Source organism: Microcaecilia unicolor, chromosome 2 (genome assembly GCF_901765095.1).
Source record: "Microcaecilia unicolor chromosome 2, aMicUni1.1, whole genome shotgun sequence".
Classification (NCBI taxonomy): Eukaryota; Metazoa; Chordata; class Amphibia; order Gymnophiona; family Siphonopidae; genus Microcaecilia; species Microcaecilia unicolor.
The window spans coordinates 540,597,251-540,612,368 of NC_044032.1; the positions used below are offsets into that span (position 1 = coordinate 540,597,251).

The 15,118-nt window shown below is 47.2% G+C and overlaps 1 protein-coding gene across 2 annotated transcripts in view; it reads left to right on the top strand.

The window, feature by feature from the left end:
* Nucleotides 1-15,118, top strand: part of N4BP2 (NEDD4 binding protein 2) — a 274,364-nt gene that overhangs the window by 183,676 nt on the left and 75,570 nt on the right. The window contains exons 8-9 of one of the 2 annotated variants that reach the window (XM_030191320.1): nucleotides 5,585-7,968; nucleotides 10,285-10,370. In XM_030191320.1, coding sequence (XP_030047180.1) covers nucleotides 5,585-7,968; nucleotides 10,285-10,370 — 2,470 coding nt within the window. Of the gene's footprint in view, nucleotides 1-5,584; nucleotides 7,969-10,284; nucleotides 10,375-15,118 lie in introns of both variants that reach the window. The other variant, XM_030191321.1, reaches the window with a different exon arrangement.

The window sequence follows — 15,118 nt, forward strand, 5'->3', positions numbered from 1 at the left end:
GTGCGGTGCGGATACGCCCTGAATTTGGCCTCCCTGCCACCAAATTGTCCTCCGGGAGCTCAATCCTTCAGCTCCCATCACAAGCAGGTACTTGCAGAGGAACTCTCTGCCCTTCTCAGCGCCAATGCGGTCGAGCCCGTACCACCCGGGCAGGAAGGGCAGGGATTCTATTCCAGGTACTTCCTTGTGGAAAAGAAAACAGGGGGGATGCGTCCCATCCTAGACCTGAGAGGCCTGAACAAATTCCTGGTCAAAGAAAAGTTCAGGATGCTTTCCTTGGGCACCCTTCTGCCAATGATTCAGAAAAACGACTGGCTATGTTCCCTGGATTTGAAGGATGCATACACTCACATCCCGATACTGCCAGCTCACAGACAGTATCTCAGATTCCGCCTGGGCGCACGGCACTTTCAGTATTGCGTGCTGCCCTTTGGGCTCGCCTCTGCCCCACGAGTGTTTACAAAGTGCCTCGTGGTGGTAGCGGCGTACCTACGCAAGCTGGGAGTGCACGTGTTCCCATATCTCGACGATTGGCTGGTCAAGAACACCTCGGAGGCAGGAGCCCTCCGGTCTATGCAGTGCACTGTTCAACTTCTGGAGCTGCTGGGGTTTGTGATAAATTACCCAAAGTCCCATCTCCAGCCAACTCAGTCTCTGGAATTCATAGGAGCTCTGCTGAATACCCAGATGGCTCAGGCCTTCCTTCCCGAAGCGAGGGCCAACAACCTCCTGTCCCTGGCTTCGCAGACCAGAGCGTCTCAGCAGGTCACAGCTCGGCAGATGTTGAGACTTCTGGGTCATATGGCCTCCACAGTTCATGTGACTCCCATGGCTCGTCTTCACATGAGATCTGCTCAATGGACCCTAGCTTCCCAGTGGTTTCAGGCCACAGGGAATCTAGAAGATGTCATCCGCCTCTCCACCAGTTGCCGCACTTCACTGCTCTGGTGGACCATCAGGACCAATTTGACCCTGGGACGTCCATTTCAAATTCCGCAGCCCACGAAAGTGCTGACGATGGATGCATCTCGCCTGGGGTGGGGAGCTCATGTCGATGGGCTTCACACCCAGGGTCTGTGGTCCCTCCAGGAAAAGGATCTACAGATCAACCTCCTGGAGCTCCGAGCGATCTGGAATGCATTGAAGGCTTTCAGAGATCGGCTGTCCTACCAAATTATTCAAATTCGGACAGACAATCAGGTTGCAATGTATTACACCAACAAGCAGGGGGGCACCGGATCTCGCCCCTTGTGTCAGGAAGCCGTCGGGATGTGGCGTTGGGCTTGCCAGTTTGGCATGCTCCTCCAAGCCACATACCTGGCAGGTGTAAACAACAGTCTGGCCGACAGACTGAGCAGAGTCATGCAACCGCACGAGTGGTCGCTTCATTCCAGAGTGGTACGCAAGATCTTCTGAGAGTGGGGCACCCCCTCGGTGGACCTTTTCGCCTCTCAGATCAACCACAAGCTGCCTCTGTTCTGTTCCAGACTACAGGCACACGACAGGCTAGCGTCGGATGCCTTTCTCCTCCATTGGGGGACCGGCCTCCTGTATGCTTATCCTCCCATACCTTTGGTGGGGAAGACCTTACTGAAGCTCAAGCAAGACCACGGCACCATGATTCTGATAGCGCCCTTTTGGCCCCGTCAGATCTGGTTCCCTCTTCTTCTGGAGTTATCCTCAGAAGAACCGTGGAGATTGGAGTGTTTTCCGACTCTCATCTCGCAGAACGACGGAGCGTTGCTGCACCCCAACCTTCAGTCCCTGGCTCTCACGGCCTGGATGTTGAGGGCGTAGACTTCACTGCGTTGGGTCTGTCTGAGGGTGTCTCCCGTGTCTTGCTTGCCTCTAGGAAGGATTCCACTAAAAAGAGTTACTTTTTCAAGTGGAGGAGGTTTGTCGTTTGGTGTGAGAGCAAGGCCCTAGAACCTCGTTCTTGCCCTGCACAGAACCTGCTTGAATACCTTCTGCACTTAGAGTCTGGCCTCAAGACCAACTCAGTAAGGAATCACCTTAGTGCGATTAGTGCTTACCATTATCGTGTGGAAGGTAAAGCCATCTCTGGAGAGCCTTTAGTCGTTCGATTCATGAGAGGCTTGTGGTTGTCAAAGCCCCCTATCAAGCCTCCTATAGTGTCATGGGATCTCAACGTCGTCCTCACCCAGCTGATGAAACCTCCTTTTGAGCCACTGAATTCCTGCCATCTGAAGTACTTGACCTGGAAGGTCATTTTCTTGGTGGCAGTTACTTCAGCTCGTAGGGTCAGTGAGCTTCAAGCCCTAGTAGCTCATGCTCCATATACCAAATTTCATCAAAACAGAGTAGTGCTCCGCACCCACCCAAAGTTCCTGCCGAAGGTGGTGTCTGAGTTCCATCTTAACCAGTCAATTGTCTTGCCAACATTCTTCCCAAGGCCGCATACCCGCCCTGCTGAACGTCAGTTGCACACATTGGACTGCAAGAGAGCATTGGCCTTCTACTTGGAGCGGACACAGCCCCACAGACAGTCCGCCCAATTGTTTATTTCTTTCGACCCTAACAGGCTAGGGTCGCTGTCGGGAAACGCACCATCTCCAATTGGCTAGCAGATTGCATTTCCTTCACTTACGCCCAGGCTGGGCTGGCTCTTGAGGGTCATGTCACGGCTCACCGTGTCAGAGCCATGGCAGCGTCAGTGGCCTACTTGAAGTCAGCCACTATTGAAGAGATTTGCAAGGCTGCGATGTGGTCATCTGTCCACACATTCACATCAGATTACTGCCTCCAGCAGGATACCCGACACGACAGTCGGTTCGGGCAGTCGGTGCTGCAGAATCTGTTTGGGGTGTAAATCCAACTCCACCCTCCAGGACCCGAATTTATTCTGGTCAGGCTGCACTCTCAGTTAGTTGTTCTTCGTAGGTTAATTTTCTGTTGTACCCTCGCCTTTGCAAGGTTCAATTGACCTGGGTTCTTGTTTTGAGTGAGCCTGAGAGCTAGGGATACCCCAGTCGTGAGAACAAGCAGCCTGCTTGTCCTCGGAGAAAGTGAATGATACATACCTGTAGCAGGTGTTCTCCGAGGACAGCAGGCTGATTGTTCTCACCTACCCTCCCTCCTCCCCTTTGGAGTTGCGTTTTCATGTTGTTTTCTTGCTTGTCATTCAACTGGCGGGAACGGTCACGCACGAGTGGGAAGACGGCCGCGCATGCGCGGTGGGCGTGCCCCGCGTGCGGACCGCCCGCGAAGCTTCTTCCGGTTGGTGGGGGCTGCCGCGGACCTCACCCAGTCGTGAGAACAATCACCCTTCTGTCCTTGGAGAACACCTGCTACAGGTATGTATCATTCACTGTTCAGTATTTTGCCTTCATATCTGTTGTCATATGTTTTTCATGTGTGATCAAGGTGCAGTATTCTGCTAGCGTGTAGTATTTTCAGCCCTTTTTGGTTTTTTTTTTTTTTTGTTTCACTAGGTTGTGCACTGGTGTTTTAGAGCCCGGTGTAATTATAGTGCTGCCTTTCCACGCATAAGGTTGTAGCTTGTCCTGTCCTTGGAATTAGTACTGTTATGGTTTGGTAAGGTTATGAGTGTGTTTTTGCACAAGTTTGTGTATAGTGTTTTGCAGTGGAGAGATTGTGTATTGGCCTTACTGAGGTGGCACCAAATCATCAGAAAGGGTTTTAGAGCCTAAATCATGACACACTACCTCTGGAAGGATCTACATATAGTCGTTCATAAAAGGAGCTCATTGTGAACACTTTCCACCCTAAAAGGGTGTTTTGTGGCTCTACATGAGAATTGTGATATTATGGTCCCTTGTTTCATATTGTTGACGGTCTGCATTTTCCGTATGGGTGGTATATTGGTTTATTAGGGTCTGCCCAGTGTTATGGTACAGTAAGGTTTATGAGTGTGTTTTTGCACAAATTTGTGCATAGTGTTTTGCAGTTGAACAATTGTGGTTAGTACTTGCTTTGAGCAACCACTTTATTCTTTGACATATGATACATATTTAATATCTAAATTTAATAAAAGTTATTAATTGTGACTTATTTTTACTTATTTTTTTCTGTGTTGTCAGACAATTATGGAGGTAAGCCCCGCCCCTGGCCCCGCCCCTAACCCCTCCCCCTTTAGGCTCCCCAAACAGTTGGGCCACCGACCGCCTATGAAGCATTTTGTTCTATATACTGTTTATGATGCTGTAGATGGCCATCGAGTGCACCACAAGATTTGCAGTGATGGGACTTCTAGTAAGCCTCCCTAACTAGAGTGCAGATTATGTTTTGGAGCATAGGGCACTAATTTCTGGGCGAGATATCTAGGAGCATCATCATGAATAACTCTAAGTGTCATGCACAGTATTTTGAATTGTTTTTGGGCAGGTAGTCAGTGTAACAAATCCATTCACAACATTTTAATTTGAGATACTCTTTCAGAGATAGAGTTCTCTTATAGCTATTCCTATGCTGTGTCTGTGGAAGGAAAAAGATTAGTAGTAAATCATCCCTTTAATGCCATAGTCTTTACTACTGCTGCTGACAGTAATTTTATGATGCTGAGCATCCTTTGATTTTACCACTTTCAGTCTTAATTTTAGATGATGTTTCCTTGTTTTGCTTGTAGCTACTTTGAGTAAAAATAATCACTACCAAGATTCCTTTATACTCCTTTGATTTATCTAGAAACTCTCATCTCTTAAATGTCTTTCTTTATTTTCTAATGTAAGTAGCCCCAGTTTGGATAATCTTTCAGCTTAATGTAAACCTTGGTATCTCTTTTTATTAACTTAATAGCCCCTTTTTCTAACATTTGGATATCCTTTTTACAGATGGGTGTCAAAATTCAACCCAGTACTCCAAATGTATCTAGCAAATGCCTTATAAAGTAGTAGAATGACATATTTTATTGTTTCTATTCTGTGTAATACACACCATCAGGTGACCATCTTTAGTTGCTACAGCTTTGTTTTGCATTTCATTGCCCGTTTATCCTTGCGTATCCCCACTGAACTTATGTTGCCATTGCATATTCCAGTGTCCCAAATGTATTGTCCTTTACTTTTCCATATTTAGTCTCATCTGCCATTTGTTTGGCCATTTGCCTGATGTGACTTAAATCCTTCTGCAAAATGTGGGTGAACTGTGTATTTACGGTATGAACATTTAATGTCATTTGCAAAAATGACACTAGCAGTGTTTCTGGAGATCAGGTTCTTAAAGGGCTCATGCTGATTGGATTTTTATGATATCCCTATTGAATATGCATGAGTTGAGGCAGTTGCTAGCCTCTCCTGAAATATTGATTGGTATGATGATTTCCAGGACTGGAGCCCAATGCTATAGATCACTGATGAAACTATTAGGTCCCAACTTGGATCGCTAGTTTAGCTTTTATTTTCTTCTGTGGTGCTGATATAAAGGTATGCAGATGGAAGTAATAGAATCAGTCTATTCTGCTGAGCCAGGTCATGATCAGCTGCTTTGTTTCAGTTTGTGTCTTGTTTGTGTTTGTGTCTGTGTCTTGTTCTTAGTATAATTCATTGTGATTTTGTTTTTTTTATTATTGTTTTGTTTATTCTTGCTTTGTTTTGGTTTTTTTCAGGGGAAATATCACTCATGAGGAAACTCAGCTGAAAGAAGAAAAACTTTTGACTTTAACACATCACCAAACAGCTGAAGAGGGAGAATCTGCATCAGTGATGAGGCCATCATCATTGCAGAATTTCTTAGATTGCTCCACTAGTGATTCTGAAAAAGAAAAGAAAGAAATGGAAACTGACATTGTAGAATGCAGTTCTGAGAATAGCATTATTGTGAGCACTACAGGTAGTGTATCAGTAGTAGATTCTTCCAACAAGTCAGCATATTTAGAAAGTCATGAGGCGACAGAAGAAATCAGAGAAAGTGAGAATATTGAAACAGAAAGCAAAGGTGAAGTAGTCAGCTCTGGAAGTACTGAAGTCTTGAGTGTCTCTTCCACTGGAGGAATGGAGGAAATCAATGACATGGAACCTAGAGAAAGCCAAGTTGATTGTGATTGGTGTTCCAAAGTGCCCACAGAATCGGAAACAATTGACGAATGCAAGTTCTCAGCTTTGGTCTCATCACTAAATTTTGTCGGCGATTGGCCAGTAGAACAGTCAATGGGTCAGAGGGTCCTTAGAAATAAAAGAATACAACAATTTTCATCCATGCAAAGTTGTAATGAGGAAAAATCTACCAGTTCTTACCCTCTTGAAACTAATAAGATGGCAAGGGAAGATTCTGACATGTGTTTAGATGATGATCTGAGAAACGTCTTAGAAGATAAAGCACAAGGCCGCCCTGAAAGCCAAGAGGATAGCATTTTTGGCTTGGAATCTCTTCCTGGCCATAATCTGCTAGAAAGTGCTAAAACTGAGGTAGAATTAGTAAACACTCTCGCTGATTGGCCTTCATCCACTTTGGAGCAGAGGCCACAAAGATCCCGGAAAGCACATAAAAGTAGTCTAAATGAAGATAAAACAGAAGCTGGAATTAATGAACATGTGGACATGTGTGATCTGCAAATGGTAGATATGCTTCAAGGTGTTTCTGGAGCTCATGGGGAGCCACAGGGCAACATAACGTTAACTTGTCATGATGATGGCTCCTCAACTAGTGAAACAAAGGAGATGAAATGTAAGCAAAATAGAAGGGCATGCAAATTGGCTCTCACATTTATGAATAGCTCACTGACCAGAACACCAGCAGAGCCACTGTTTTTAATAAACACACCTGAAAGTAATCCAGAACAGGACTTATGCAAAGGAGTAAGCCAGTATTCACAAACTGAACCTCAAGAATTTGCTTTTGTTTGGAGAATAGAAAAGCAAAAAGCTATTCTTACAGAGTCTGCCAAAGTGCTGTCAGGAAAAGCTGATCGATTCAAGCCAAAGGACTTTGAGCTTATTGTGGATTTAGATTCTCAGGGAAAAGTACCATATAGAGTTATGCATGATAAAAGCGCTTATGTAGAAGAAAGTGAACTAGTTAGTGTGGATGAAATGGAAAACTTAAACATTCTTTGTAAGCTCTTTAGATCAGTTTCATTTGATATATTGGAAGACTTGTATGAAAGGTGCAACAAAGACATAGTCTGGACCACAAACCTGTTGCTGGATTCTGGAGAGAAGTTATTCAAGGAGAATGAAGATGATTATGATCAAGACGTATCCGAGGATGTGATTGTAGAGTCAAAAGCCAATGCAAACCCAGAAAAGGATGACTGGGAACAAACCAGACAAAGAGAGGAGCCTGGTGATTTTGTTAAACATTTTGAAAACGGAGCACTGTCTTTCTGTGAGTCAGAAAGAAAAACGACATGTAGAAAGCCTGAGGTATGTGCAGAACTATATGATGCAGCAGAGAGCCTGCCATTAAATACTTCTGCACAAGAAGCAGAATATGGAAAGGACATTCTACACAATTCTAATGCAAGAGAATTTGACCTGGACTGCACTAAGCAGACTTTTGCACTGATTACACAGCCAGAACCCTTAAATTACCTTAGTGCTGACTCTGTTATTCAAGCTGTAAACCAGCCACTGGCCACTGAGTCTGACATAGAGTCATTGGATGATGCAAACCCATATCATGGTCTTTGTGTGACATCTAGTTCTTTGTTAGAGGAAGAAGGCGCTTCAGAAGTGGAAATAGGTGATGTTTCCATCATGGATAATCAGTGGACCCCAGTCTTGGAAATGAGTCAAAAAACAGAGAGTGCAAACTCTGAAGGGGCTGCCAGCTTTGAGGAAAATGAATATACTTTGGAATTGCCAACTATTGGTGTAGGAAGAGGTGAAGAAAAAAACAGCATGGCTCCTCAAGAGGCAGGCGAAGCAAAGATACTGAGTGCTGAACCGGCATCATCTGATTCCTTAGCGTTTGATTGTCTAGAACTCTCTCTGTCTCCTGAGCTGGCTTCTCAACTAAGTGAACTCTTTGGGCCTGTTGGAATCGATCCAGGTAAGTGCTTATAAATTGTATATGGAAATTAAAGTCCATGTTTCATTGTGAACATTAGATAACGCTAAAAACAGAAAAGTGGATTGTGCACTTGTGCTAAAATTCTGTTTGTGAATTCATCTTATGGGATCCTGGCAGATAATTGGTAGAGATAGTCTGGGCATTTGGTAATTCTGATAGGTTTCAAGATGTGATGTATAATTCTTTATTATCAGATTATCTCTTTCCTCACTGTATCAAATTGGTGGAACTGAAGGAGCCTTCAGATTGACTGAGAATTATTCCTGAATGTTGTATAGTGTGAATACAATTGCACTGTTTTAAGGCTAATTTTCATTTACTTGTTTCTACATGAAAGACACAAGAATCCTACTGGCAAAATAATGCTCTGGAGCGCTCTTAGGTTTTCTGTCTTTGCTTCAATAACCACTTTTTTGGCTATTTTTTTTTTTTTTTGTTTACCCATTTGTTTGTTTACGTCTTTTAACCTCTACCTGTTCAGTATTGAAACGTAAAACATTTCATACAAGAATACCCCATGACCCAACAACTCCAACTTTATCGGGTATTTCTCCTTAATTCTGAGGGATAGCTGGTTCAAAAAGCCGTGTCGTTTATACCTCCGGTGAAAGCCAGGTATAACTCCATTGCTCTCAATTCAGGATTTTTTGAAGTCTGTCTTTGAGTCTTCTCTAATTATGTAAGGTACATTTGAGCAGTAGCGTAGGAAGAGCGGGACGGTCCGCCCCGGGTGCACGCTGCTGGAGGATGCAGAGAGCAGCTTGCGCGCCTGTCGGCTCCGCTGGTTCCCTGCTCCCTCTGCCCCGGAACAGGTTACTTCCTGTTCCAGGGCAGAGGGAGCAGGGAGCCAGTGGAGCCGACAGGCGCAGCTGCTCTCTGCATCCTCCAGCAGCTTGCACCCGGGGGGGGGAGGGGCGGCTTGATGCGCCAGGGAGGGGGGTGTCATTGCGCCGGGGGCGGGTGTTGTGCTGCACCCTGGGGGGACGGATGCCGCTCCACCCGGGGGGGGGGGGGGGTGCGCAGCGGCGATCCGCCCCAGGTGGCAGCCAACCTAGGATCGCCACTGCATTTCAGACCTTCCCATGTGTATGCTCACCTGTCGAATACTTGCTATTCAAGATATGCATGTATTTACAGAATAGCACTTAGGCATAATTCTGGCTTATATGTAATAGTATTCTAAACATTTACACTCCTAAGCTGTGCATAAATGGTGGTGTCTACTTTTAAGTATTGTAAGAAGGGCTTCTTATTTAAGGTTCTGATCTCATGCAAAAATATTAAAATAGGTGTTCGTTGGTTAAATACTGGAAAAATACCACTTGCCCTAAACTCCTTCACACTTCCCCTTGATAACAATTTTTTTTTTTTTTTGCTTTTCTGTACTGGTGACTCCTAAATGACACAAACTTACATATTTAAATCCACTAGAGAAGTACCTGTGGTCCAAAAACACTGATGATAAATATATTTTTGTTCTCGCAAAGAATACTTAATTAGCTGGAAAATAAACACCTAGGGCTGCTGAATATCTTCTCTGACTGGGATGGCACTGGCAGAGCCAGAACAGTCTGAGAGCAGAGCCTGGGCAGTCATAGAAGTTATGCAAGCACCAGTAGTAATCAGTACCGGTGACACATCGCAATTCAGGCAAGTAGAATCACTTAAATGATGTAAGCCACATTGAGCTGCAAATAGGTGGGAAAATGTGGAATACAAATGCAACAAATAAATAGCAGTCTTCATTTTGCCAGGTTTAGCTGTATGGTTATGACACAGACTATCCAGCTGTACCCACATAACTTCCGGGTATCGCCACTCAGCCAGGATATTTAGCACCCACACCTGGATATGGCGTGGAATTAAATATATGGCTTCAATTTCGCTGAATATCGACTGGCTAAATTTTTAATTTATGAACACCTAATTTATAAAAACCCTATATATGTGTCTAATTTGGCTGTATAATATATAAACACTTAAGAATAGAAGCCCTAAATATGTTTAATTGTTCCCAGGGGTAGGCACATGTGTGCACTTTATAAAATACATGCATATGTACCTATTGTTTCCAGCATATACATGCACATGACTATACCTGTTTTAGAGCAGGTAAGTGAATGCACTAGGGCTTCTTTTCAGGGGTATTAGGTACCTGCACATTTTCCATAGCATAGTAAGTCTTTAATAAACTTGAAACATGGGGCAGGGCAGCACACTCTTTTTATATGTTTACTCATTTTTGGATCAATCACTTTGAACACATTAATAAGAAAAAATGTTTTCCCTCTTTAGGTTCACTGACTGGTGAGGACTGTGTGGTATACATGGATCTGAATTTGGCTCAAGCAATTCATAAGAAATGGAAGGAATCCATTATGGTTGGTAGGATTCTTGTAACATATTCCATTATCTTTATTTGTGTTCCGAATATTACTGTATGTGGTGCACACAGGGTTAGATAACTTGGTCTTTTGAGGTCTCCAAACAGGTTCTTGGACCAGATTTATGAAGCTATATCTCATAAACATTTGTTATGGATATCCTAAAAACCAGTTTGTGGTCCCCATGGACCAGTGTTTCCCACCCAACTTCAGTTGTTACACATCTGCAAATAGAGAATATGTCCTTCCTTGTCATCAAGCAGATGAAGCCGTTACGTATGGGTTGTGTCCATCTACCAGCAGGGGGAGATAAAGAGCACTCAACTTTTCACAGTGCCTCATGGCCAGCCAGCTCCACTGCCTCTTCAGTATTCTCTGTCTCCCCAAGCAAGGTGGCTGCAGCTTCTTCGAGCTCCATCAGAAATCTGCCTGGGGGTGGCTCCTGGCTTGCCAGTTGTTAGCCGGGGTGTTAGAGGCTATAGCAGCTTCACTTTGAAGGCACATAGGTCAGCCCTTTCCCTGCCTTACCCATGCCCCCGTGGATGTGGACATATTAGCTTGCTTTTCCCTGTCCTTTCCCACTCAGTGGATGCAGGCACATTGGTTCGCCTTTCCCTGCCTTTCCCACTCATCTGAGCCTCCGGAGTTCTTATTACCTCTGCTTTCCTCACAGCGTTAAAAAAAAAAAAATAATGGAACAGAGGTTTTCCTTTGAATCTTCTATGGGACCGGAGCTGTGATACTCGGTCCGGTGAGGTAAGAATGTTTTCTAACTACTCCGGGGTGGGCCTGCGATCGGGGCGTTTTTGGCGCGAAACCGCCATTTTGAATTTTCCCGCCGTTTTCGGCGATGGCTGCAGAGAATGTAAAGCGCTGTTCCCGGTGTGGCAAGCGCAAATCAGCAGCGGGGCTCTGTAAATCGTGCTGTACAGGTGTAAGAGCCGGCCCGAGCATGGCGAGCGATGATTCTTTCTGCTCAGAGCTGGCAGCGGACGCCATTTTGAATTCTCCGCATGGTGCGGCCTCCGTAGAGACGGAGAGCCCTGAGCCCGGGGTGGGGACCTTGAATTGAGGCTATTCAGGGAGCGGCTAGCCCCGGATGGGATCTGGGTGCCCAGGGCGAGTTTTTCTCCCCTGATTTTGTGTTATTATTGCATAAAGCATACATGTTGAAAAGAGCTCTCCCTCAAGGGTTGTCTGAGGCCCCTTCTATTGTTCCCCCCCCCCCCCGGTGGATTCTGGCCTGGGAATGCCCGCTGAGGCTATTTTCCCTGATGATTGGCATAAAGAAAAGCGTAGAAGGGCTAATTCCCCTTCAGATTGTGGTGCACCTCCTTTCCCCCCCCCCCCCCCCTGTGGTCGGGCTGTGAGGATTCGGAGAGTTCTGGCAGGCCTTCGTGGTCTGAGGAGCCAGAGTCAGGTGCAGAATTACCACAGGATCTGGATGATCCCTCCACGGTGAGGATTTTCCACTGTGATAAGCTGCCAGCGCTTATTTCAGATGCCCTACAGGTCCTTTCTATTGAAGAGCCTGACAGTGGCACGGCCTCCTCTGTGAATCCTAGGATGGCTAGTACCAAAAAGCCTGCTCGAGCTTTTCCTTTGCATGACTCCATCCAAGAGCTTATTTCCGCTCAGTGGGCTGACCCCGAGGGACCTTTGAAAGTTTCCAGGGCTATGGGGCAATTATACCCTCTGCGTGAGGAGCATTTGGCTCGCTTTGCAATGCCTAAAGTAGATGCCCTAGTCACTGCGGTGACAAAGAGAACTACCCTCCCTGTGGAAGGAGGAGTTGCCCTGAAGGATATACAAGACCGTAGGCTGGAAGCAGCACTTAAACGGTCCTTTGAAATTGCAGGTCTTACTGTTCGGGCGTCTGCATGCAGTTGTTATGCTGCTAGAGCCTGCCTGGCGTGGTTGCAACAGGCAGTGGAACAGTCAGGAGATGGGGCGGAGCCATTCTCAGATGTGGCTCTGCGGCTGGAGTCGGCCTTGTATTTTTTGACTGATGCCCTTTATGATATTGTCAGAGCTTTGGCTAAACAAATGGCAGTAGCAGTGGCGGCTTGCCGTCTTATTTAGCTACGACATTGGGCAGCGGACATGGCCTCTAAGCAAAGGTTGGTGAAGTTGCCCTTTCAAGGCCTTCTCCTATTTGGTGAGGAGTTAGAGAAAATTGTTAGGCCTGGGAGATCCTAAACCCCAGCGCTTGCCCGAAGATAGGCCGAGGCCTTCCTCCAAGAGCCAGGCGGTTCACTCCTCTTATAGACTTCGCTTCCGTGAAGCTAGAAGGTACCGTCCGGGGCGTTCTGCTGGGTTCACTTCTCGTGCCCGTTTTTCAGCAGAGGAACTCCTTTCGCTCGGACAAGCGTTCCGCAGCCACCGGCTTTAGGCCTGGAGTTCAGGGGCGACCCTCTCAATGATGGTGCGCCGGCCCCCTCCTCGCTTCCTGTCATCGGAGGACGTCTTTCCCTCTTTGCCGAGGAGTGGGCCAATATTTCCTCAGATCAGTGGGTTCTGGACCTGATCGGAGATGGCTACAGAATAGAATTCAATGCCCCAGTAAGAGACGTGTTTGTGGAGTCCTGATGCGGTTCTGCTGCCAAACGGGCGGCGGTAGAGAGGAGACTTTGCAAGGTCTGATTCAGTTAGGGGCCGTGTCCCCGGTACCTCCCGCCGAACACGGCTACGGCCGATACTCCATCTACTTTGTGGTGCCGCGAAAAGGTGGGTCTTTTCACCCTGTTCTGGACTTAAAAGAATTAAACAAGTCCCTGAGAGTGCGGCATTTCCACATGGAAACCCTGCGCTCCGTCATTGCTGCGGTACAGCCAGGAGAGTTTCTCACGTCTCTAGACCTGAAAGAAGCTTACTTGCACATACCAATTTGGCCCCCGCACCAGAAGTTTCTGAGGTTTGCGGTGTTGGGAAAACATTTCCAGTTCTGGGCCTTGCCTTTTGGCCTCGCCACAGCTCCCCGAACCTTTTCGAAGGTAATGGTGGTAGTAGCTGCTTTGCTCAGGCAAGAAGGTATCAGGGTTCACCCGTACCTAGACGACTGGCTCATCAGAGCAGACTCTGTAACAGAGAGCTATCAAGCTACAGCCAGAGTGGTGTCAGTACTTCAATCTCTAGGCTGGGTCGTCAATATGGCCAAAAGTCACCTGACCCCCTCGCAATCTCTAGAATATTTGGGGGCCAGGTTCGACACAGACTCGGGCTATGTATACCTACCCGAGCTAAGGCGGTGCAAGCTTCAGAATCAGGTCCGTCTGCTCCTGAGGATGCCCCGCCCATGAGCTTGGGACATTGTTCAGCTGCTGGGATCGATGACAGCCACATTGGAAGTGGTGCCCTGGGCGAGAGCGCACCTGAGACCTCTACAGTATTCCCTACTTCAAAGATGGTCTCCAGTTTCTTAGGATTATCAATGCAGACTTTCTTGGCTCCCTGTGGCCCGACTCGGCATGGAGTGGTGGCTCTCAGACAGCATGCTGCGGCGAGGAGTGCCGCTGGCGCTCCCCGATTGGTGTCTAGTAGTGACAGATGCCAGCCTGAAGGGCTGGGGCGCACATTGCAAGGGGAAGCATGCCCAGGGTCTATGGACACCCGAGGAGTCGGAGTGGTCCATCAACCGCCTGGAGTTGAAAGCGGTGTTTCAGGTGCTTCTGGCCTTTCAAGTGACCCTGGAAGGATTGGCTGTCAGAGTGATGTCGGACAACATGACAGCAGTGGCCTACATAAATCAACAAGGCGGCACTCAGTGCAGAGCACTGGCTGTGCAGGCCGAACAGATTTGCCACTGGGCCGGGCTGCATCTTCAGTTTCTGTCGGCAGCTCACATTGCAGGTCAGAGCAACGTGCAAGCCGATTAAGCAGGCATCAGATCGATCCAGCAGAATGGGAACTAGCAGACGAAGTATTCCTGCAGATATGTGCCAAATGGGGCAAGGCAGTGATGGATCTTATGGCGACAAGTTCAAATGCCAAAATCCCGTGCTTCTTCAGCAGATGGAGAGATCCTCGCTTGGCAGGGTTGGATGCCTTGACTCAGCTCTGGCCTCCGGGCCTACTATATGTGTTCCCTCCGTGGCCCTTGATAGGGCGCGTGCTCCTGCGGATTCGACTGCACCCAGGAGAAGTGGTCCTCATCGCCCCGGATTGGCCCAGGAAGCCTTGGTATGCGGACCTCCGACAGATGCTAGTGGAGGCTCCCCTTCCTTTACCTCGGGTACCGAACCTGTTGTCACAGGACCCGGTAGCCATGGATGACGCCTGCTGCTTTGGTCTTATGGCATGGCGATTGAGAGGGCGCAATTGAGGGACAAAGGCTATTCAAACACAGTCATTTCCACTCTCCTGCAGGCCCGCAAGCATTCCACTTCCGTGGCTTATGCCAGGATTTGGCGCCAGTTTGAGTCTTGGTGTGCTTCAAAAGCAATCACACCCATGAGGGCTCCTGTCTCGCCGATTCTGGACTTTTTGCAGGATGGTGTACAAATAGGCTTGGCCTATAATTCCCTGCGGGTGCAAGTGGCAGCGTTGGCCTCCCTTCGTGGTAAGGTTGAAGGCGTGTCTTTAGCTGCTCATCCAGATGTGGCACGGTTTCTTAGTGGGGTGCTTCGGCTCCGGCCTTCTGTGCGAGCACCCTGTCCAGCTTGGAACCTGGGGCTAGTTTTGAAGGCCCTGCAGGCTTCTCCTTTTGAGCCGCTTCGGCGAGCATCAGAGAAAGATTTGACAGTAAA